The sequence below is a fragment of the Solenopsis invicta genome, chromosome 13 (assembly GCF_016802725.1).
Source record: "Solenopsis invicta isolate M01_SB chromosome 13, UNIL_Sinv_3.0, whole genome shotgun sequence".
Taxonomy (NCBI): domain Eukaryota; kingdom Metazoa; phylum Arthropoda; class Insecta; order Hymenoptera; family Formicidae; genus Solenopsis; species Solenopsis invicta.
In genome coordinates, this window is record NC_052676.1 from 13815386 (window position 1) to 13841079 (window position 25694).

General features: G+C 29.3%; 2 protein-coding genes across 5 annotated transcripts; one reads left to right on the forward strand and one right to left on the reverse strand.

Annotated features, from left to right (window-relative positions):
* Window positions 1–531: 531 nt before the first annotated feature.
* Window positions 532–5719, reverse strand: LOC105206942 (probable cytosolic Fe-S cluster assembly factor CPIJ010948). The gene is given in 5 exon segments (XM_039456500.1): window positions 532–1408; window positions 1478–1598; window positions 1601–1725; window positions 1789–2059; window positions 5633–5719. Coding segments are annotated over 5 exon segments (993 nt in total). The 3' UTR covers window positions 532–1019.
* Window positions 5608–25687, forward strand: LOC105197021 (tyrosine--tRNA ligase, cytoplasmic). 4 transcript variants are annotated; one of them, XM_026139883.2, is made up of 8 exons: window positions 5608–5750; window positions 9763–10181; window positions 15207–15469; window positions 15561–15776; window positions 18806–19000; window positions 20492–20759; window positions 22313–22454; window positions 24565–25687. In XM_026139883.2, the coding sequence occupies exons 2-8, from the start codon at window positions 9808–9810 to the stop codon at window positions 24676–24678; spliced, it is 1572 nt and encodes a 523-aa protein (XP_025995668.1). In that variant the 5' UTR covers window positions 5608–5750; window positions 9763–9807; the 3' UTR covers window positions 24679–25687. The 4 variants fall into 4 exon arrangements, with proteins under 4 accessions (XP_025995668.1, XP_025995669.1, XP_039312889.1 ...); XM_026139884.2 differs by having other exon boundaries at window positions 5627–5742; XM_039456955.1 differs by lacking the exon at window positions 5608–5750 and adding an exon at window positions 5914–5934.
* The last annotated feature ends 7 nt before the right edge of the window (window positions 25688–25694 follow it).

Genomic DNA, 25694 nt, shown 5'->3' on the forward strand with positions numbered 1-25694 from the left:
ATATATATTTCTAATTATTCTTAATTAAATATTATTATTGCAATTAAATTATTAATGTAATATAAATATTAAATAAATGTTGAATAAACGTTAAATAAACGTTAAATAAACATTTTCCCAAATCATTATTTTAAATAAGTAATTAATGAAATATAAATGTTAAATAAATATTTAATAAATTTTTAATAAATATTATTGTTATAATGAATTGTACAATGAATAATTAATAAATATTAAAAAAAGCATTTAAAAATTATTGTGTGCTGATTAAGATATACTTTAATAATCAAAAAACTCAACTTTAATAAATAATCTTACATTTTATAACGTTCTTCCTATTTTCAATCATATTTTTTAAGGATTTTATCCTTCATTACTTTTAATTTATATGATCCTGCATTGTAGAATTTTTGGAGATAATTAGTTGTATCTTATTTTCTATTAAATAAATAAAATTTTTTGATTATTATTTTAATTGTTTACAATTAATGTAAGCTATGTATATATAAGGTGATATTAAATAGACATATATAAGAACATAAAATTTATTTATATAACATGCTGGTATATATTTTAAGTCATGGCTTTAAGTGGGCGTCAAATAATTAATTAGTAATTTATTTATTTTTGTTATATTGCAAAAATAGAGTCAATCAGCCAATGAACTTACTGTACAAAAAAATATAGATTATACAAGTAATGATATATATAACATAGTTTACATCACCACTTTATTGCGAGTGCTGTGTTCATTTTTTATATTTCGTAATATCGTGTATTAAAATACGCGTAAACTTTGTACGTTCTTCTAACCAAGTTTTGTACAAATTCTGTACAACTGTATTTTCTTCAGAGATTTACTTAGCGGGAGTTTACGATACATATTTTCCAATGCCAATGCAAGTTCTTGGGGTTGAATGTTTCCATCGGGTCTCACTTGCGCCTCGCCGTTTAGGCAACCCAATAAAAGTAATTATATTAAATTTAATTATTTATTACATGCATCGTGTTAATACATTTTAAATAAAACAATTACTACACGGGCATGTTTCGACATGGTCGTAAACGCACTTGCCGTTTTTCATTTTTTGAACTATGTTCTGTATATTCCTGAAGCCATTAATAATAGCAAATTTTAATAACACTTGGTCATTTCTCTTCAATTCTGCTTCCTGGAAGTAGAGATTTCTAAGACTTTTAAAATCCACTGTGACATCTTCATCGAAAAGATTCTTCGCTGCGTAACAAAAAGTGAAGTCTGAGTAACCATCTGATCCTGAGCCACTATGACTGCATAATTTAGTTCCAATTTCCTCACTGTAGGAACGAAATGGTTGTTTAATTTCACCTTCGTTTATTTTATTTAATACTAATTAACCGTCTTCATTCAGCATCTGTTCCAATTCAACTGAAAATTGATACCATAATTTATATTTAAATGTTAATTCTAAGGTTTAATATGGATATATGTATATACTTGACGTTATGACAGAATCTACGTCTCTCGTTTTTCTCTGCTGATTGTAAAAATCTTTGGAAACTTCCAACTGTTTGTCATAGCAGGGCATTACAGTTACGTGATATATCTGTTCTGTTGCAATAGACCCATAATTTTAGCTAAGTAGTACTTTACTAATGACCCCATAATTTGTTGAGGTGATTTTGTAACGCTTATATGTGGCAATATAAAATTTCCATGAGTTTTCTCAGCGTAACACACCCAACCTGATATAGAAACAAGAACATTATAAATTTTTAATTGATTGTTTTCATAAATATTTATTTTACCTAGACACAAAGAGGACAGCAATGGTAATTGATTTTTCGTGCCCTCCTTACTAGCTTTATAACGCTCAATAAATTCTTTGACGGTGTCCAATAGAACAAAATCATCAGCCATTATCATATCTAATACTGCATCAGCTCCCAATCGATAAAAAAATCTTGTCAATTTAGAAAGAGTTTGCTCGAGGGTAAATTCATAATGTTGTACCAGAGACAATACAGGTTGCACCGATAGAATAACTATTATATATTTGGAATTTGTACTTCCTATATTCTGCAACAATATAAAATATACATTTTCAATTAACAAACAAGATAAATTAATCCTATATGCATACAATGAAGTAATTTGCATATTTGTTTTCTTTAAAAAACTAAGTAATTAGTTATAACATTTAAATACAATTTTTTAAATAAACAATTATACAAATACTTTCTAGAGATGTCAAAGTATATATAAGAATTATTGAAAATTTTTTTTATATTTGCATATAAAATTATTATATGCATGTAAGCTTTGTGTAATAAAATTTCTACTTTTCAATTAGCCAAATAACATATAATTATAAATATATGATTTTAAGACTAGATAAAATAAAAACAAATCTTTCTTTTTTAACTTGTTTGTTACTTTTAAAAATAAACCAACTCAAGCTCAAATACCTGTATTTATTATAACCTCAATAATAAACTTAAGAATTTCGATTATCTAACGAAGTTCGTAATTCTGATTCTCTTGCGCAATGTAAAAAGCGCAATGTAAAAATTAATTCTACTGAATCTCCAGAATTAATTTTTATGATTTTTACACTGTGTGAAAGAATCAGGATAACAAACTTCGTTAGACAGTCGAGATTCTCGTATCTACTGTTGAGGTTATAATATAAAAGCAGGTATAATACTTAAGTTTGTTGTTTTTAGTAATTTTATAAAAATTAGCAATTTCCGAATATGTTGTTTTCTAATTAATATTACATACCTGAGTATTTTTCTTTTAATCTTTATGCTAAATTAATGTAATTAATTCGTTGCACTGATTGACAGAATGTTACAGATACAATAGAATATTGAGTCTGTTCCATTTAGCTCAATGTATGCAATATTCCCATTGGAAGATTCAAAAGAAATATCACGGAACAGCCGATTCATAAATAAGCATTGGGTGTTTACGATAACTAATCGGATCTCGGATTGGATTGAACAATGGTACTCAACGTAAGTATAGAAAATTTCCCTAGGCTAATCGGATTGACGATCTCTGTCTCAAATGTGATCCGATTGATGACGAAAGCGTGGAGACGCAGAAGCATGCTTGAAAAGTAAGTCTCTTTATTTTTTTAAATAATAACACAAAAAATCAAAGATACAGTTAAAAAAAATGATTTGAATTTAGATTTATTGTAATTTATTTTGTCTAAACACTGGATTTCGTTTAAATTTCTGTTTGTAAAAATTAATTAATCTATTCTAAAGTTTGTGGTTATATCGGAAACAAATCAAAATTAATAAAACAATTATTAATTGTTAGATACAAATTAAAACATAATATTTTAAGCATATCATATAAAATTTCTGTTTATTATAAACTTAGTAAAAATAACTTTGAAATCATTCAACTACATTACACATTAATCAATATTAATTTATATGTTAAAAATTAATAATGTTTCTAAAAATGTTCTTTTTATTCTTTTCCAGATCGTAAATAAACTTCAATTCCATGAATAAATAAAAATTACTGGAAAATGGATTTATATGAAGAGGGCATTATTGAACAATATCAATTTGTGCTAACTTAAAATTTGTAAAATCTACTTTTCTTTATTAGTTGTTTATTAGAGAGTAATAATATAAAAATGGAATATACGCATCATATATGCATACAATTATTTGAATTTTATTTATGTATATTCCGTTCTTATATTATTACTCTCTAATGAACAACTAACAAGGAATAGCAGATTTTACAAATTTTAAGTTAGCACAAATTAATATTGTTCAATAATGTCCTTTTCATGTCAATCCATTTTCCAATAATTTTTATTTATTCTTGGAGTTGAAGTTCATTTACGATCTGGAAAAGAATAAAAAAAACATTTTCAGAGACATTATTGATTTTTAACATATAAATTAATATTGATTAATGTGTAATATAGTTGAATAATTTCAAAGTTATGTTTACTAAGTTTATAATAAACAGGAATTCTATATGATATGCTTGAAATATTATATGCTTTAATATGTACCTAACAATTAATAATTGTTTTATTAATTTTGATTTGTTTCCGATATAACCACAAACTTTAGAATAGATTTATTAATTTTTACAAACAGAAATTTAAACGAAATCCAGTGTTTAGACAAAAAAAATTACAATAAATCTAAATTCAAATCATTCTTTTTAACTTTATCTTTGATTTTTTGTGTTATTATTTAAAAAAATAAAGAGACTTACTTTTCAAGCATGCTTCTCGGTCTTCACGCTTTCGTCATCAATCGGATTACATTTGAGACAGCAATCGTCAATCCGATTAGCCTAGGGAAATTTTCTATACCTACGTTGAGTACCATTGTTTAATCCAATCCGAGATCCGATTAGTTATCGTAAATACCCAGCTTGAGCATTGCTTCGCGAAGACGATCTTATATCAAATAAGCACAACTTGAGCAAGAACTTCTTCGCCAAGCTCGCCTCAAGTCATGACTATGAAATGTACTACTATTGAGACGATCTTATTCGAAGGGGTGCGCACGATTGGACACCACCACTCACAGCGGCCGATGCCTAGAGTTTTTCCGTTGGTTTGGTTAGATAAGTCAAGATGATTGGTTGGTGTCCAATCGTGCTGTGTCCAAAAGAGTGTCACCCTTATTCGAACAAGACGATCTTCGCCAAGACGGTCTTAAGTGCTGACTTGAGACTCGACTATGAATACCGGCCTAGCAGTCCATATTTATATAGTCAAAGTACTACGCTGTGTTCCGTAATGCAAGTTGAATTTGTAATTATCCTTGGCTTCCAAAGATCAACAGAGAGGTTAGTTTAATATCTTGTATTTTAATTATTTATAAAATAATTGTCATTATGTATTATTGATTAAAATATTATTTACTGACAATAATTTTGATTTTAAAATAGGAATTGAAGAGCACAAGAACTTTCAAAGACTGAAAATTGACTGCAAAGTTTGTAGGATAAATTTTTTTATATTGCCAATATTGATATTATTTTTTTATAATCTTACTTTTATTTGATTTTGTATGAAATAAGTATGAAATTATATTATGATAATATTTAATAAAAGTCTAACATTTATAAGCATGCCAGCTATAAGCTACTGTAGGTTCTCCGACTACTTAAATAGAATAAATTTTATCATGCACTATTAGTGTACACAACGGATATAATTTAATTTACTTACAATTAATAATTTAAAATTAATCAGAACTTGCAATTTTTAGCTTCACGGAATTTTTGGAAATCCATTTTTTGCTTAATTCCTATTTTGAAATAAAAATAATTGTTAGTAATTATTATTTTAATAATACATAATTAGAATTATTTTAATAAATAATACGTCATTAAAATTATTTTATAAATAATTAAATTACAAGAAATTAAACTAATTTCTCCGATGGTCTTTGCAAGCTAACAAAATCACAAACTCAACTTTTATTACGGAACACAACGTAGTTATTTACAGTGTGACCAACTTTATTATTAAAAGGGATATTTTCGATAGAACTTTCGGAATACATTTCGTATATTGTTCTGGGGTGTGCATATGCAGGTTTGCGGAACGCCGTCTTGAATGCATATTTGCGATCTGCGCGATGTGCACATTACGGGAAGCAACCACTGTAATACGGTTTTGGAACGCAGTCCGGAGGGATGAGTACCGGGTTCGGACCGTGGTGGAAGGATTCCTTCCATTCCTTCCGAGTATCACACTATTGGTGAGTAGGTGAGTGTTGATCAAGAAAGTTAATTTTTATCATGTTAGGTGGACTAAACGTCTTGAAATAAGTTTTAAACGTAAACTGACTTGTAAAAATATGTTTTTGGACTAATTTGATTTTAACTTCTCGCACAATATTGTAAGCAAATGGCGAAAAGAAATTACGAAAATGAATCCATATGATGTTAAGGTTACTTCATGTTTAATGTTTCACTATTAAAAAGTTTGACAGATGTTTCTTGTATGTGAGAAAAAGTAGATTTATAAATTATATTAGACACACTTTTAATAGTAATTTAGTTTACGGATTTTACCGCATATGTTGAAAATATTAAAAATAATTTCTCTTTTGCATTAAAACGCAAAGTTGCATGAAATTTCAAAGAAAATATGTTAAAAAAGCAATTATTTAGAATGCGGCCTTCACCGGAAATATTGATAAATATTATATTTATTTGACGCGTTTGAAACAAAATCTGGCAGAAAGAAACGCGATGTGCTTCGCGAGGCAAATTATTAAGTGTTAATTTTAAGCTTTTTGAAGATCAAGATATCGAGCAAATCGACAAAATGTGACATGCCTGAATGATGAAGGAATTTCAATTTTAGTTTCAAATCAGAAATCGCGACATGATGCATGCCAACGTGGTCAATCTAAAATTGAGTTTGGGTTAGGTTGGGTTATATTTTTCGAATGTAATCCTGACGCACAAGAAAGAGGGATGGAACCTTCACATGTACTTTACAAATTTACATGATTTTTTTTAATACTTTAATTTGCTTGTTGTTTTTTTTGACAGATTTTATTGTTTTATATCAAAACAATGATTTTTTCAGTGAAATATATATTCTAAATACTACTTTAATATTTTTTTTTATTTTATGTAACTTTGCAATTTTAATATAAAATAGGATAAATATTTAGTTTACAGTTTTTCTTTTATATTTTGGTAAAAATGTAATCTATCAATGCGTTATTGTACAAAATGAAAAAATTTGTCAGAGTGTCAAATTTGTTCATTTTGTACAATAACATATTGATAGATTACATTTTTACCAAAATTTTTTCATTTAGAGAAATCACTATTAGTGTTATTTGTGTTTTTTTATCTTTATTATTCATTAGATATAGACAAGGATAGAATGATGCAAATAATATTAATAACGTTTCCCTGAGAAAAGCATCACTCTGCTTTGGGAAGCAATATATATATATATATATATATATATATATATATATATATATATTAATGCTTAAAGTTAATAGTTATCCCAATTAGGATATTTGTCAATTGAATGAAATCTAATGATATTTAAACAAGCTCCATGGCCATTTGCACATGCTTTACAATCACATATGGTTGTGAAAAGTGAGCAAATTTGAAAAGTATACTTATAATATATCATTTGGATTTTAATATAAATAATTAATACATCTATTATAAATCTTTGCCTCAAATAAATGAGTCTACAATACTAAAAATGGTTACTAAAAAGATTAGCAAAACTTCTACACAAAGGTGTGAACTTAAAACAAAAACATATATGTTAAATTATATCTAGTAAAGCTTTGCCTTACTAATGGATGAGTCTACAATATATTAAAAGTAATGGATGCTGAAAAGATTATTAATTTTTATGCAAAGAATGATGTATTATAAATCATGAGCAAAAGCATCATATGCTACATTTACACAGCCCGATTTACACTTAAATTGTAACATTAGTGTTATGTTACTTGTCAATCATAACTATTCTTTTGAAGATTGGAAAGATTGTGATTGGCTAGTTTCATAATATGTTATAACTTTGACATAAATCAAACCATATAAATGTAGACATAGTCACTTTAACTTGTTGGACTTTTTTTTTATTTATTTCTGGGTTATGACCAATATTGATATTTGTACTGTTTAGGAGTTTTCTATTTCTATAATAAACATTAGTTCTATGATGGATGAGAGAAAGGATAAAAAGCAGCTCTTGGACAGTGTAAGTATTAATATTGTCATAATCCAAAAACAAATAATGGGAGAAACAAGAAAGATTTTATAATTAAAGTAATATGTGATATGATGCTTTTATTTATGTATTTTTTTAGTCGCAATTTTTTTGCGCTCCTGTAGTACAAATCATACATTTTTTGTCCGATTGGATGATTTTTATTTTTTTCAATATAAAAAGAAAAGTGTCTAGTTATCAGACGTAAAAGATGAAATAATTGAGGTCTACAGATTTACCATGATATTTACAATAATATTTTTAATTAGTTGTACTTTGAAATCAGAAAACGATGGATTTAGATTTCTTATTTTGAATAGAAGCATCAAAAACGAAAATAATGTTTCAAATTCTATGAGCTTTAAATGAGTTTCAAATGACTATAAGCGAATGCGACTCTAAAAAGTTGAAAACCGCCACTAAGTATGATGAAAATGAGTGATCATATACTAGGTGACCCATTTTAAAGAATCCCTAAGAATATCTCGAAAACTAAGCATTTTAGGAAAAAGTGTTTTAGATAAAAGTTGTAGGGTTTCAAAAGATCTATTTACTGATCTTATCAGTTTGACCTTGGATAGCATCGCCAAGATCAGATCGAAGTCACATCAACTTTTTTAAATGGAACACCCTATTTTTGATTCCAGAATTTAATAGCTGGTGTCAAGAGCTTTTCAAAACACTGTAATAAAGTTATTTTTTTCTTTTTAAGTACTTTTTGATTTATGAGGTTTGAAAGTTAATTTCTCAAGAAATACATTTTAGATAAAGAAATTAAAAAACAGGTATTTGATATTTTTTGAAAAGCAGTCTAATGATGGCTATATTTTTTCATCATACCGCCGGCTTTAGCGTTGCCCGATGTACACCGCGAAGAGGTAGCACGGTCGGATTTTGTACATCATGTAGCCTTTAAAAGGACTGATGTTATAGTTGATGTTTTTAAGCAATATGGTGCTCAAAAGTGGCACCGTTAACCTGTTAACAAAGCTGGATTCAGCGTTTAAAGTGCGTAACAGTATGCAAAAGTGTGTCGCGTGTAATATTATTGCACGCTATTCAAATTCTTTGAATCATGTCGACTCTGGTGATTGGTCTTTCTCGATAAACAGAATCTTTGAGGAAGCCTCCCAAGTAGAAGTCAGGAGTCAAGCCAAAAAATATGGCTATTAGTTTTTTAAAAATATTAAACGCTTGTTTTTTAATTTTTTTATCTAAAGTATATTTTTTGAGAAATTTAACTTTCAAACCTCATAAATCGAAAAGTACTTAAAAAAAAACTTTATTATAGTGTTTTGAAAAGCTCTTGACACCAGCTATTACATTCTAGAATCAAAAATAGGGTGTTTTACTTCAAAAAGTTAATGTGATTTTGATCTGACCTTGGCGACGCCATCTAAGGTCAAACTGATAATATTAGTAAATAGATCTTTTAAAACCCTACAACTTTTATCTGAAACACTTTTTCCTAAAATGTTTAGTTTTCGAGATATTCTTGGGAATTCTTTAAAATGGGTCACTATATATAGGGTATATCAAAATGTAGAGCGTAAAATCAAATTAATATTTTTTAATAAATAAAATATTTAAAATAATACTTTATTAAAAAATATTAATTTGTCCTTGAGATATTCAAGTTGCTATATATGTATAGTACGATGGTCATTAACCGGTTAAGTCAATTATTGTGTCTAATTTCTGCTAGAAGAAATGGCATAATTTAAATAACTTTACCTGCTAATTTTTATAAATTTAATTAAATAATGTTTTCTTATATGTACACACGAACAAGTGTTGGCTCTGAATTGGCATTATTCTATATTCTGAAGTATTTTTATATTTCATGTTGAAATATACATAGAATAAAATATAAAATATCTCGTGAACTATAGATTATTCTATATTCTAATATTTTTATTTCTATTTCATATTTTTATATTTTTCGAAATTTTTGCTTAGAGCAAAATAGGATATCTTATATGCAAAATAGCTTAAGTTGTTTTAATGATTTATTTAGGTAATTTCAAAGAATAGTTAACTGCACATACAAAAAAGAGCAATAATGGCTTTAGCATGGACCGAGAAGTATAAGCTTATTACCAGAAATCTAGCCGAATGGTTAGGAGATGAGAAACTGAAGAATATTTTAAAAGAACGTGATCTAAGACTGTATTGGGGTACAGCTACAACAGGAAAACCTCATATTGGCTATTTTGCTCCTATGTCTAAGATAGCTGATTTCTTACGGGCCAGCACCGAGGTGACAATTCTCTTTGCAGACCTTCATGCATATTTAGATAACATGAAAGCACCTTGGGAGCTTTTAGAGCTTCGTACTCAATATTATGAGGCTATGATCAAAGCGATGTTGAAATCAATCGATGTACCATTAGATAAATTAAAATTTGTTAAAGGCACAGACTACCAATTAACTAAGTAAGTATTAAATAAACTTATTATTTTATTATCTTGTGTTTATCTTTATCCTTTTGGTTTGATATATTGTCTACACAACACATTGAAAGAACATCGCTGAAACGTAATAATGTTAAATTAAAGTGTTTCAACAGATGATATTTGATTACCCACGTCGCTAATTGGCTAAATTAATATAAATAATATATTCCCACCAAACACAAATTTACATGTAACGTAAATGTTAGTTGTAATTTTCCACTCAACAATGTAACTGTTATATAACGAGTGTATTATATAACAGTTATATTATTGAGTGGGAAATTACAACTAACATTTACGTTACATGTAACGTGGTGTTTGCTGGATTCTGATTAGTTGTTTCAAGAGAAAAATTGCACTGTAAGTGGCTGTAGTCAATTGCAATGTGGTTAAACGGGACGCTCATGTTTCATCAAGAGGTATAGAATTTATTTTTTTAATAAAACAAGAATTGCAATGATTAAGATTTGTTTATTTCGTTATAGAGTAGAAACACATAGATCATGTGTGGAATAGTATATTATCCAAATGTCGTTTCTTCTTGCAGCCTCTCATTCTTTTTTTGAAGTTTTTGATAATTTTTTTTTGCAAATAAAACTGATCATTTTTTTGATCAGTTTTATTTGCAAAGATGCGGTTATATTTCAGCGGCTTTGATTTTACCATATCTGGTGCTTCGAAAATCTGCGTGTGATTTAGGACAAGCTAATGCATCCGGAACATACGAGTTTAGTGCGGATTTTGATTGAGTGTTATTTGACCTTACTTTTTTGAAAACGATGCTGAAAGAGCTGTTACAGTGAATGGAGTATGCTATAGAGATATATTGACTGACTTTTTATAGTCTGAGAATATGGACACGATAAACTTCTATTTCCAACAAGATGGGACCACATGCTATATAATCGTTTTATTGCGTTTTAAGTTTTCTAGTTATTTAATTTTGTAAAATAGCGACAACAATTGGCCATCAAGATCATGCGATTTAACACTGTTATGTCTTTCTTTTTGGCTACGTTAAAGGGAAAATCTGCGTTAATAATTCATAGATAATTAATGATTTTGAAGTCAACATCAAGATTGCCGTTGCTAAAATACAGCTGCATTTTTGCGAAAAATTAATCTTCGAGTAAAGAGGTCGAATTTGCAAGAAGAGCCCAAACGACCATGTGGATGTAGTACAATTAGTACTATTTCACAGGTAATCTTAATGTTGCTACTCTAAAAGTGGAATGAGAAAATTTTAATTATCGCAATTCTTCGTTGTTTTGTTAAAAAAATAAATCTTACACCTTTTGTTAAAACATTCTGAATGTTTTATTAATTGAATTTATATTAATTGTTCTCCATCGATTGTTAATGTTGCTGCAATGTTAAAACAATATTGAACAAATTATTTTTTGAAAATTGAAAAGAAAGTATATACAGGGTATCCCGTAAGGCTTCATAAATATTTCAGGGAGCGAAAGAGGACGAAATTTTGAACTAAATGTTTTTTTGCCAATTTTGGTTCAGATTATTATTTACTGAGTTATTAACGGTTAAAGTTGATCAATCAGATTGCGCTCAGCCGGAACGCCCAGAAGCGTAACTTGCCGTGGGACTCCTCGCGCTTACTGTAAACATTCTTCCGATTAAAATTTTATTCTAATTCTTTATATTAATAAATAAATCAGTCAATCAATAAATGGGTAAATAAATAATCAAATAAATAGGTAAATGAGTAAGAATATATTACAATTGGAAATGTATTCAATTTTTGATTATTTTTTATTCTTATTTACTATTTATTTATTTGTAGTTTAATTCAATTATTTAATTAATTTGTTCATTCAGTTACTTAATTTCCATGGCTAACCTTGTAGCGATGGGGAAAAATTAACTACGAGATGTTTGTCATGGGTATAAAAGAAGATTATTGAAAAAAAAGTTATCATAATAAATTGTATAATAAATAATTTGTTAAACATCTTCTTCAAAAAATGTTTTGACATGTATCACGCATGATTATTTTGTTTTATTGTCGTAGAAACCGATGAAGCTATCCGTTTTTATTTAAAGTCTTTTTTTTTTAAGAAATTGTTTAATTTGTTTGAAGAGAAATTGTTTAACAAATTGCTGTAAACTATTTATTTTGATTATTTTTTGTTAGCATTCTAATATTGGTATGTAACGTAGAATTCTATCTTCTTTTTCTTTACAATTTGATCACATTATTAACGTACAATTCTATCTTTTTTTCTTTACAATCACGTTATTATTTTAAATCAAAAATTAAAATTTACAAATACGTAATTAATTCCATTCTTGTCATTTACATAGTAAACAATTTTTTTCTAAATTTAACATACATATTTTATTGTATACGAAACAGTTCACCCAAATTTTTTTGTTAATTGAACTCAAGATAAATACATATGTTAAGGCTCCTGAGTACTCGCCGCGGCCATATTGAAGTCGTGACGTCAGAAGCGAGAAATTGCGTGAAATGACACGTAATTTTGTCAAACGTGCCATTTGTAAATAAAATCAATTTCAATAAAACAGACTAAGCAGATGACTTTAAAACACTTCTAAATATCGGTCACGACTATCCTCTTTTCGCCTAGCAGTCAGTAAATAGTCGTAAAAAGCACGTAAAGTAACGTCTATTCAGACAAGAAAACACACGGATAGCTATTGAAAGGAATGAAAAATGTACTTTTATGTATAAAATTCAAAGAAATTTTACTTGCCGTCTATTTTTACGAATTTGATAAATACAAGACAAGTCATATTTTCACAATGAAACACATAATAACAAAATGACATGCACAACATCTTATCGTAATCTGTTACGTTTCACATGTATTAGTTCTAATTTTGTCTGCGAGGGAATGTCGCTACCGTCAGTTCTCGGCTGAGGAGTCAGGAGCCTTAAAAATGCGGAGTTTTTGGCTGAGGAGTCAGGAGCCTTAAAAAGTAACACAAATATTATGTAAAAAATTAACACAAAGAAAATATAGTAATGACATAATTTGGAAACAAATTGTGGAAACATATTTCTTCAGTAAAATTAACAATAATGTCAACAGGTGTTTTTTATTAATTTATCTTACAATTTACATTTTAAAGCTACATTATTTTAATATTATTTGTTCATTTATCTGTAAATGTTATTTTAGTTTTAAGAAATGTAAAATACCAAACACAAAGTATAACACAATTTTAATACAAAATATTCAAATAATATAGTTACAAAATGTTAAATTATTGTTAATTTTACTGAAGAAATGCGTTTCCAAAATTTGTTTCTAAATTATGTCATTGCTATATTTTCTTTGTATTAATTTTTTACATAATATTTGTGTTATTTTTTAACATATGTATTTATCTTGAGTTCAATTAACAAAAAAATTTGGGTGAACTGTTTGGTACACAATAAAATATGTATGTTAAATTTAGCCAAAAATTGTTTACTGTGTAAATGACATTCAAGAATTTAATTAATTACGTATTTGTATATTTTAATTTTTGATTTAAAATAATAACGTAATTATGAGGAAAAGAGATAGAATTATACGTTAATAACATGATTGAATTGTAAGGAAAAAGATGGAATTCTACGTTACATACTAATATTAGGATGCTAACAAGAAATAATCAAAATAAATAGGTTACAAGCAATTTGTTAAACAGTTTCTCTTCAAACAAATTAAACAGTTTCTTAAAAAAGTGATTTTAAATAAAAACGGATAGCTTCATTGGTTTCTAAGACAATAAAACGAAATAATCATGCGTGATACATGTCAAAACATTTTTTGAAGAAGATGTTTAATAAATTATTTATTATACAATTTATTTTGATGTTTTTTTTTTAATAATCTTTTATACCCATGACAAACATCTCGTAGTTAATTTTTCCCTATCGCTACGAGGTTAGCCATAAAAATTAAGTAACTGAATGAACAAATCAATTAAATAATTTAATTAAACTACAAATAAATAAATAGTAAATAAGAATAAAAAATAATCAAATATTGAATACATTTCCAATTGTAATATATTCTTACTCGTTTATCTATTTATTTGATTATTTATTTACCTATTTATTGATTGATTGACTAATTTATTTATTATGAAGATTTATTAATATGAAGAATTAGAATAAAATTTTAATTGGGAGAATGTTTACAGTAAGCGCGAGGAGTCCCACAACACCTTACGCTTTTGGGCGCTCCGGTTGAGCGCAATCTGATTGATCAACTTTAATTGTTAATAACTCGGTAAATAATGATCTGAGCCAAAATTGGCAAAGAAACTTTTAGTTTAAAACTTCATCTTCTTTCGCTACCTGAAATATTTATGAAGCGTTACGAGACACTCTGTGTACATATACAATAAGTATCTTAAATAACGTTTACTAATTATACATATAGCATTATTCTTTGTGAAAAACTGAGTTAAAAATTTTATTTTTTTTTATAATGCATAATAAAGTAGTAATTATTGAATAAACTAATCCAATCAATGCGGTCCTTTAGATAAGCTTAGTGAGCTGCGCAATTGATAGTGTGCGTGCGCGTGCGAGTGCTCCATTACTACGTCATTGTTTACCCAAATGGTATACAATATTTATAAATATTTGTTGAAATATTTTATAGATATTTTTATGATTTTAGATTAAACAGATCATAAATATTTATCATAAATGTTATGATAAATATTGTATAAAATATTTAGTTTACATTTTAATATTTTATACAATATTTGTGATAAATATTTATAATCTGTTTATGTTTGTGAATGCTGAACTGCAATGTCTGCAAGATATTCGTTAGGCGTACAACGAACATTTGACATTTCTACAATGTTTTTTCAACGTTAAATTTATATTTTTATAATTATATTAAAATTTAATTTAATATTTGCAATGTTGTAATTTAACATTTTTAAGTTAATGTTTGTGTGTTGTATATGTATCTAGATATTATAATTAATTAAAATAATTTTTTTTTTTTTAAGGGAATATACCTTAGATGTATATCGTTTGAGCTCGTTGGTAACTGAGCATGATGCGAAGAAAGCTGGTGCCGAAGTCGTTAAACAAGTCGCTAATCCACTGTTATCAGGTCTTCTCTACCCGGGCTTACAAGCGCTTGATGAACATCACTTAAAGGTGGACGCGCAATTTGGTGGTGTAGATCAGAGAAAGATTTTCACTTTCTCAGAGAAATATCTACCTATGTTAGGTTACGAAAAACACATCCATCTGATGAATCCAATGAGTCAGTATTGAGCAGAGAAATGGATTTAATTTTTTTGCACTTAAATACAACGCAATTATTTGCAACATTTTTACGTTTGTCTTTTATTTAGTTCCCGGTTTGGCAGGTGCTAAAATGTCTTCATCGGAAGAAGATTCAAAGATTGATTTATTAGATAATCCTGCGGCAGTGAAAAAGAAGCTAAAGAAAGCGTTTTGCGAACCTGGAAACATCACAGATAATGGAGTTTTAGCATTCACCAAACACGTTATATTCCCATTATTCAAAGATGGCGAAGTTTTCAACGTACCAAGAACTGCAGAATTTGGTATATGGTTTACTTTATGCAAGGTGTTTTATTTAAATTTCTTCAGGCAGATATTTTGGAAACTACGCAAGATGCGAAAAAAATGTTTGCAACAAAAGTTGTATGGCGCAGAAGAGCTCAGAAAATAGTAACCATTGATTTGATCTTATGTGGCATGATCAAGGTCAAGTCAAGGTCATATTGATTTTTTTTAAATATTAGGAGTACAAATTGAAAACCGCCGTTTTCCAGTAGATGGCGCCAGCGGTAAATGCTGGCGCCAAACGTTAGATCAAAAATTTTAAATGTAAGGTTGGGTATCTGGCAACAATTCCTTATAATTGCAGTTGTGAATTTTTATCGGCGTTATATATTTTTTTGTGATCGAAAATGTCGAAATTTGTGCCCAATAAGCGTCATTTGCGGGAAGTTTTGCTTTTTGCCTTCAATTCGAAAAAATCTGCGGCTGAGGCGCGTCGAATGATTGTAAAAACTTATGGTGAGGCTTCCATTAGTGAAAGAACGTGTCGAGAATGGTTCCAACGCTTCAAAAGTGGTGATTTCGGCGTAGAAGACAAGGAGCGTCCCGGACAGGTGAAAAAGTTTGAAGACGCACAATTGGAAACATTACTGAATGAAGATTCATCTCAAACGCAACAGGAGCTTGCAGATTTATTGGGCATGACTCAACAAGCTATTTCACATCGTTTGAAAACCATGGGAATGATCCAAAAGCATGGACACTGGGTGCCATACGAATTAAAGCCGAGAGACGTCGAACGGCGTTTTTTCGCGTGCGAACAGCTGCTCCAACGGCAAAAACGGAAGGGTTTTCTGCATCGCATTGTAACCGGCGATGAAAAGTGGATCCATTATGATAATCCAAAGCGAAAAAATCGTGGGGCTACCGCGGCCATACATCAACATCGACGGCCAAGCCAAACATCCATGGCTCGAAGCTCATGCTGTGTATTTGGTGGGACCAGCTCGGCGTGATTTATTATGAGTTGGTGCAACCGGGTGAAACCATCACAGGAGCTCGCTACCGAACACAACTAATGCGTTTGAGCCGAGCATTGCAGGAAAAACGGCCACAATACGAGCAAAGACACGAAAAAGTGATGTTGCTGCACGACAACGCTCGGCCACATGTTGCTCAGGTCGTTAAAACCTATCTGGAAACATTGAAATGGGACGTCTTACCTCATCCGCCGTATTCTCCTGACATCGCCCCTTCAGATTACCACTTGTTCCGATCAATGGCGCATGGCCTGGCTGAGCAACACTTCCATTATTACGAAGAGGCCAAAAACTGGGTCGATTCGTGGATCGCCGCAAAAGACGAGCAGTTTTTTCGACGCGGGATTCGTATGCTGCCCGAAAGGTGGGAGAAAGTAGTGGCCAGCGATGGACAATACTTTCAAGAATAAGTATGTAACCATTTTTCAACAATCAATCCTCAAATTTTGACAAAAAACGGCGGTTTTCAATTTGTACTCCTAATAGGACACCCTACTTTTGATTCTAATAATTAGTGTCACAAGTTTTTCAAAACATAATTTTATTTTATTAAGCACTTTCTGAATTATGAGACTCGAAAGTTGCAGTATTTTGACCTAATTCAAAATATCTTATAAAACATTCAGTTTTCGATAATCTTACCTTAATACTTTTATTTACAGAATAGTATGAATCAATTGATGTTGAGAAAACATATTTGCTTTGATATTTTATATTTTATGTCACAACACTGTAATTTTGAGTCTTATAACTCAAAAAGAACTTAATGAAAATAAACTTTATTATAGTGTTTTTAAAAGTTCTTGACACTAGCTATTAAATTCTGAAATAAAAAATTGATATTTCATTTAAAAAATTAATATTTTCTCGCCATCGTAATTTTTTGTTCCGCACTAGTGGAATCACTTGCGTTTTATGCTTTTATTAAAGGATATAATAAGATAATTTTTGACCGTAATTTTACTTAATTTTAATCTTTTAGTGCACGAATAAAAAGTGAAATGGCAAAAACAATTGGTGAAACTATGTATTTTGTCCAATAAGTGAACAAAGGTACGACAAATGCAGAGTAATTTTTGAAAAATCATAACTTGTTTAAAAATTATTGTAAAGTTAAAAAAAGAAATTAAAGTTGAAGAATCATATTTTTATTTTAAAAAATATTCCGTAGGTTTGAATTTATAATTTAAAGTTAAATTTACAACATGAATAATGCTTATTTTTATGATATCAAATTAGCGGATAATATGGAACTTTTGATAGATGTAGCTTCAATTTTGTAAGTTTATTGAATTTTAATACGAATTTAGTGTTGGAAAGTAAAAATTACATCTTTATATTTTTTTTATACTACATATATGTTATACATATGATGCGACATTTCTATAATAACATAAAGATCAAATACTTTTATTAATAAGAAGTTAAAAACTGGAAATATTGTGCAAATATATTGATAAAATGCAATATTGTAAAAAATTTAAAAATTCCAATTTTAGCCCCTTCACCAACCAAGCTCCCCAGATAGAAGTGATAATGGAATCGACGTTAAATCGACATCGAAATCATCATTTTGATGTCGATTTGACGTCGATTCCATTATTATTTCTTGCTGGAAGCTGCTAGTTGTGCACTGTGAATTTTTCATACTGACCTAACTATTGAAATAACGGCTATTAAAAAGCGCCACTGTGGCACCGCATTTCCCCACCAACGAAGTTTTTTTTAGGCGGTGTATAGGCGTGTGCAGCACATATGAAATTTTGCTCGGACGTGAGTGACCCCACAATGGCTAGTAAGGGTTAATGTGACCTTGACCTGACCTTGACCACGTTACTCAAGGTTAAATCATTAGTTCTTATGTTCCCCTTTGAGCCGTATAACTTTGGTTTGAAACATTTTTTTGTATTTTGCGTAGTTTCTAAAATATCCGCTTGGGAAAATTAAAATAAAATATCTTATATTGTACAGATAATTTAAAGGAAAAAGAAATATATTTTATTACATTTTTTGTACTTTTGTGATTTCAGGCGGTGATGTGTGCTTCTCTAAATATGCGGATTTAGAAGTTGCCTATGCGAACCAAGAAATACATCCTGGTGACTTAAAAAATGCCGTAGAGGTGCACATCAATAAACTTCTTGATCCAATAAGAAAGGAATTTGAATCAAATTCGAAACTGAAATCGCTTGCAAACAAAGCATATCCTCCTCCACAGAAACAAAGTAATTTAGCTTTGTAGAGTTATTTGTACCATTTAATGAACAAATAAGAAACCAGTCAGTTGAATTAGTCAATGAACAAATAAGAACAATTTAATATAATTACATTTTCAATAAAAAATATTTTAATATCTATATAAAAATTAGATTTAAAAAAATATTAATTTGCAATTAGTTTGAAATTTAATTATTTTAATATTTTTTTTAAATACTTATTAGTGAGTTAGCGACTGATGCTGTGACTCATATTTAATCTACTTAAGTATATATTTAACAGAATTAGGAAGTTACGCAATTTGTAACCTTGTTACCATAATTTTTTTTTGTAATAGTTATTTTTTTTTATTTATGAAGGTAACTGTAACGAATCGTTTCTTTCAACGTACAATATGTATAGACTATATAGTAATTGATTAAAACTATTCTAGATTTCGTGTTGAACTAATCAAATATACTCAATTCATTGAAAGAAAACTCCAGGCGTTGGAGAAAAATTTGTGCAGGTTTTGCCCATAGAACGATTGCGAAACTTTCTCCATTGCTAGCTCAGGCCCGTATAAACTTGTAATACTAGCAGGTTCTTTTTGATGCGGGTGGTATCAGAATATATCATTGCGATTATTGATTCACATTATAAATACCGTCAAATAATTTGATTTAATATTTTTGAGGGAAGTGAGCAATTTAAATATATTAAGATTTCGATTTAATATTACATTGAAATGTAGAAATTACTTCATCCTCTCAATTTTCTAAACCTGGGTCTGAACGTGCCGTATTTACGTACACGGTACTGGGTAATAACACGCTACGCTCTTCCTACTATGCTGAACTCTAACCATATGCGCGACCATGGAGTTTCCTCTCAGTGAATTGGATATAGTAACATAGACAGTTGCATGCCATTTAAAAAGAGATCATCAAAATTTCATGAAAAAATAATGGAAACAGTAACAAATCGTTACTTTCTAAGTAACGAAAATGTATAACTTTTATGAACTAATATTTTCAATCCTGTTAACAATAAATTATTTTATCATTTGTTGCCGTTAACAAGCAGGAATGGAAAGTTATTACTTTACCGTTACTTTACTGTTTTATTTTTTAAATAACAATTTGGTAATAATGTTACAATTTTTCATAACAGTAATAGTAATGTCAAAGTAAGAAATAATTACTTGTGACAAGCAACTCGTTATTATACATTACTCATTGAATAAAGTAACTCGTTGATTTGTTACGTAATGAGTAAAGTTAAAGTTACAAATTTTAGTATTTTTCAATGAGTAACGTATAAGTTGATTGTCAAAAGTGATTATTCTAATCCTAGCCTTATTATTACTATTATAAAAAATTGTAATATTATTACCAAATTATAAAAAAATATAAAAAAAAATAACGATTAATGACGTTAGTTATTGTAACTTGCCATTTCGCTTAAGAGGTATACAAGAATTGTTTTGTATTGCAATTGCGATTCTTGTTATTATCCAGAAGTTGCGGAAGTGGAAATTGTTCCTTCAAGGCTAGATATTCGAGTGGGCAAAATAGTCGAAGTGAAGAAACATCCCGATGCCGACTCATTATACGTTGAAAAAATAGATTTAGGTGAATCAAATGGTCCACGTACTATAGTCAGCGGCTTAGTTAATTTTGTGCCTCTGAACGAGATGGAAAATAGGATGGTAGTAGTTCTTGCTAATCTGAAGCCAGCAAATCTCAGAGGAATCTCATCACATGGAATGGTTCTCTGTGCCTCAGTGTAAGTGTCACGTTATATAAGTATCATTTTCAAGTTTATATCCACTATCGCTTAAAAGATTCAGCATAATTGAAATTTTTTTATTGATAGGAGAGACTATAGACATTTGAAGATTTTCTGTTCATTCAAATTTTGGCTAAAATACTAAAACATTATGCTATCATTCGTAAACTGAAACATCTTTAGTAATTCGTTATTTGTTTTTGAAAAAAAACCAAGTAAAATAAAAATTTATTCTAATATTACTCGAAATGTATTATAGTGCATTTGAGATTATTTTATTTATATAGATTATTTTATTTATTATAATGTTTTAAAGATTAAATTGCAAAATTTGACTCTATAGCAGGTTTTTTAGCTTTATAAAATATACAACCAAGAAAGAGCTCGTGAATATAACTTGTATGAGACAAAAGATGAGCAAATATTAATGTATTTGCACTACAAGTAAGGAACAAATAATGTTATTGTTTATATTTTAAAAACGAAATTGTAAAATTTAGTTTCAAAAACAGGTTCTGTAGCTTCATAAAACATAAGTCAAAAAGTTTGTGACAAAATATTGTTTCTATGAGATAAACATTTTTCTCTTTTTTTTTATAAATATTTTACTTGTTAATAAATGTGCGTCACGATAACGTTGCGACGTCAAATACATAAAAAAGGCGACGTGTGGCATGATAATACAATATTGTTGCTCAGGCAATTATGTCGTAACACGATCCAGCCTATCTAGAATTCCCATGTCAAACAAACTTTCAATTAAAATATCTTGGAAATTAAAACCCTAATTAAAAATCTAATTATAAGTTTATCATATAATATTAATACGAGCTTTTAATTGCAACTAATCCTATTAAAATTGTTACACTCAGCCCTGTAATTTCGAAATCTTTTACTTGAGAAAGAGCATTTAATTTTTTCCCCAAGTATAAATTAATGCCATAAAAGCCAACACTGGATGTTAGCGTGTAACATAATATATTACCAGAAATTACAAATAAATGTTTCAATCCTCAGTTTTGGATTATCAGTATAAATAAAAAAAGAGACTTATTGAATAAATATATATTGCAAATTAAAGCATGCTATATTGAGAACTTGGAGTTTATGTTTTTGAGCTCTAATAAATTTATTTAATTTATTTAAGCCTATATATAAAATGCAAATAGTGGGGTCATTTTTAGAAAGATTTTTAAATTTTTTGGAGATTATATTGATGTAATGCATAATAAAAAAAAAAAACAGGAACTTTCTTAATTGTATCTTGTTGTATATTGTTATTAACATTGCCCAAATTTTTGTGTTTTTAATGTACAAAACATTAACTGAAATTTTTTTTAAAACTTTTTTAAGGTATTTTGGTCTTTCCATAAAAATGTTACTCTGTATATGTATTATATATCTTCAATGTGTAGACATTTTTGTGATAAGTCTTGCTCTTTATTATTTAATTCAACAAAAATTAAATATGAACAAATTGCACAAATAAAAATAAAAATATTGTGTGATAAGATTAATAACTATTACAATAAACGATATATTTTATACAGTGAAGAACCAATTAGGCAAGTGGAGCCTTTAAGGCCTCCTCTAGATAGCAAGCCTGGCGATAAAATTGTTATCGACGGACACGAAAATGGAGTTGCGGATGAAGTGCTAAATCCAAAGAAAAAAGTGTGGGAGAAATTGCAGGTATGTTTAAAGATTAATTACTTAAATTAATAAATAGCTTGTACTAATTGTAAGTCTTTGTGCGTACATCCGCTCATATTTTGGTAACGTTTATTTAATTAACTCTTAAACACTACATTTCTGGCTAACTGTAAACTGCATTACACTAGGTGTTTTTTAGGAAATTTATGCGTAGTGTAACTTTGAGAAGTTAGTTTTGGTTTTAATTAATATTTTTCAACAAATTTAAAAAAAAATAAAAGTTTAATCTCAGAAATGTAATAGTATAAACAGCATTACCGAAATAGATCATTTGTGAAATTATTAAGGATATGATATTAAGGCTCTTGACTCCTGCCGAGAGCCGAGAACTCCGCATTGACGGTAGCGACATTCCGTCGCAGACAAAATTAGAACTAATACACGTGAAACGTGACAGATTGACGATAAGATGTTGTGCATGTCATTTTGTTATTATGTGTTTCATTGTGAAAATATGACTTGTCTTGTATTTATCAAATTCGTAAAAATAGACGGCAAGTAAAATTTCTTTGAATTTTATACATAAAAGTACATTTTTCACTTCTTTCAATAGCTATCCGTGTATTTTTCTGTCTGAATAGACGTCACTTTATATGCTTTTTACGACTATTTACTGACTGCTAAGCGAAAACAGGATAATTGTGACCGATATTTAGAAGTGTTTTAAAGCCATTTAATTAGTCTGTTTTATCCAAATTGGCATTATTTAGAAATGGCACGTCGGATAAAATTACGTGCCCATGTGTTTTTCTGTTTCAGTAGCTTCACTTTACATGCTTTTTACAACTATTTACTGATTGTTAGGCGGAAAAAGAATAGTCGTGACCGATATTTAGTCTTAAAGTCATCTGCTTAGTCTGTTTTATTCATAATGGCTTTATTTACAAATGACATGTTGGACAAAATTACGTGTTATTTTACGCAATTTCTCGTTTCTGACGTCATGACTTCAATATGGCCGCGGCGAGTACTTAGAAGCCTTAAGCGAAAAAAAGATTTGTAAAAAATTTATTTTTAAATTAAATCGTATTTTTGCAACAAAAAACTTAAGGACTTTATAATACGGCATTTTAAAATAAAGATATTTTTTAGAAAAAGTTATGGCATTTTTATTCCTTTTATATATTACACATATACGTATGTATATACATATATACAGGGTAGGGAAAAAGTACCAGAACAAAATATCTCGAAAACTAAGCATTTTAGAAAAAAGTGTTTCAGATAAAAGTTGTAGGGTTTTAAAAGATCTATTTACTAATATTATTACCTTTGACCTTGAATGGCGTCGCCAAGGTCAGATCAAAATCACATTAACTTTGTAAATAGAACACCCGATTTTTGATTCCAGAATCTAATAGCTGGTGTTAAAATCTTTTCAAAACCCTACAAAAAAGTTTATTTTCGTTAAGTACTTTGTGAGGCTTGAAAGCTACAGTACACTGTAGATTTCAAACCTCACAACGTAATAATATTAGTAAATAGGTCTTTTAAAACTCTACAACTTTTATCTGAAACACTTTTTTCTAAAATGCTTAGTTTTCGAGATATTTTGCTGTTCCTGTACTTTTCCCCTACTCTGTACACACACGCACGCACGCACGCACGCACGCACGCACGCACGCACGCACGCACGCACGCACGCACGCACGCACGCACGCACGCGCACGCACGCCCGCCCGCCCGCCCGCCCGCACGCCCGCACGCACGCACGCACGCCCGCACGCCCGCCCGCCCGCCCGCACGCCCGCCCGCCCGCCCGCTCGCACGCACGCACGCACGCACGCACGCACGCACGCACGCACGCACGCACGCACGCACGCACGCACGCACGCACGCACGCACGCACGCACGCACGCACGCACGCACGAACGCCCGCACGCACGCACACACACACACACACACACACACACGTATTATATTTTATAAAATATAATTATGTAACAATGAAAATATGATGATATAATAAACCTTTACTTTCATGCTGTTTGAATTTTTAGGACAGGGTTTTTCAAACTCAGTGTAGTGTTTAGGAGTTGAAGAAGTGAAAATAAAAAGTATACTTTGTAATAAAATAATATGTTATTAGGTGGATCTTCTAGTGAATGGAAATGGTATCGCTTGTTGGAATGGAAATCCACTGCTTACCTCAACGAACGGCAAAATAACATGTGACACATTAAAAAATGTTCCGATTAAATAATGCATTTATATTTAATTTTATTGTTTATAATATTTAATTAGACTGCTAATGTTTATATTTTTGCGAAATATCTTGTTTTTTTCATATTTTTTCAACATTTAACGAATATGAACATAATAGAAATATCAATAAAAAAATTTGACCAAATTAGAAAATATTTTAATAGATTTAATAAATAGTTGCTTTCATTGTCATTTTTTAAAATACAAAAAATGTTGGCCTTATCATATAATACAAATTTTTCAATTAATTTTCAAATTGCAATCAACATTCAATGTTGTATAGTGGCTTTTGTTCTTTGATAACTTTCTTGTAACTTTCCTTTCAATTAAAAGCTTTAAATGACGAAATTTTCAAAATCAACCGAATTTGCTTGAAACATTGTTACCCGTGAGTTTTGAAGATTGTTGATTACGAATCCGATTTAAAATAGAAAATTTAAAATGGCGAATCCAATAATGGAGGCCATAATTTTCAAGCAAATTCGGACAATTTTGAAAATTACGTTTGTCATGTAAGTCCGCCATATTATATCTGGCATTTTTAATTTTGTATTTTTGATTGAATTCGTAATTAGCAACCGTCAAAATTCTCGAGTAACAAGTTTTAACTCAAGCAGAACAACAAGTCAAAATGACATCAAAGTGATTCACAATTGTGTCAAAATGATATCAAAGTGAATCGTAAAGTGATCAAAAAGTGATTTTTAATGATCATTTTGCAGTCATTTTGACTTTATTTTGACGTCGTGATGACTCTCTGTTCTGCTTGGGAATCGAATTCGGTTGATTTTGAAAATTTTGTTTGTTATATTGAATCCGCGATTTTGAATTTTGTATTTTTTACACCGGATTCATACTCGGCGACCTCAAAAACTCCCAGATAATAAGTTTCACAACATTATCTTCATTATTTCTTCACCAGAAGATATAACAGTGTTGTTAATGGATAATGATATAAAATAAACTTTTTAAAACTCTTAAAAAAATAAAATAGTAATTATAAATAATCAAAGT

Coding starts and splice junctions, on each gene's coding strand:
- LOC105197021 (XM_026139883.2), top strand. CDS start 9,808: ATGGCTTTAGCATGGACCGAGAAGTATAAGCTTATTACCAGAAATCTA. Junction 10,182..15,206: donor ACAGACTACCAATTAACTAA/GTAAGTATTAAA, acceptor TTTTTTTTTAAG/GGAATATACCTTAGATGTAT. Junction 15,777..18,805: donor ACCAAGAACTGCAGAATTTG/GTATATGGTTTA, acceptor TTGTGATTTCAG/GCGGTGATGTGTGCTTCTCT.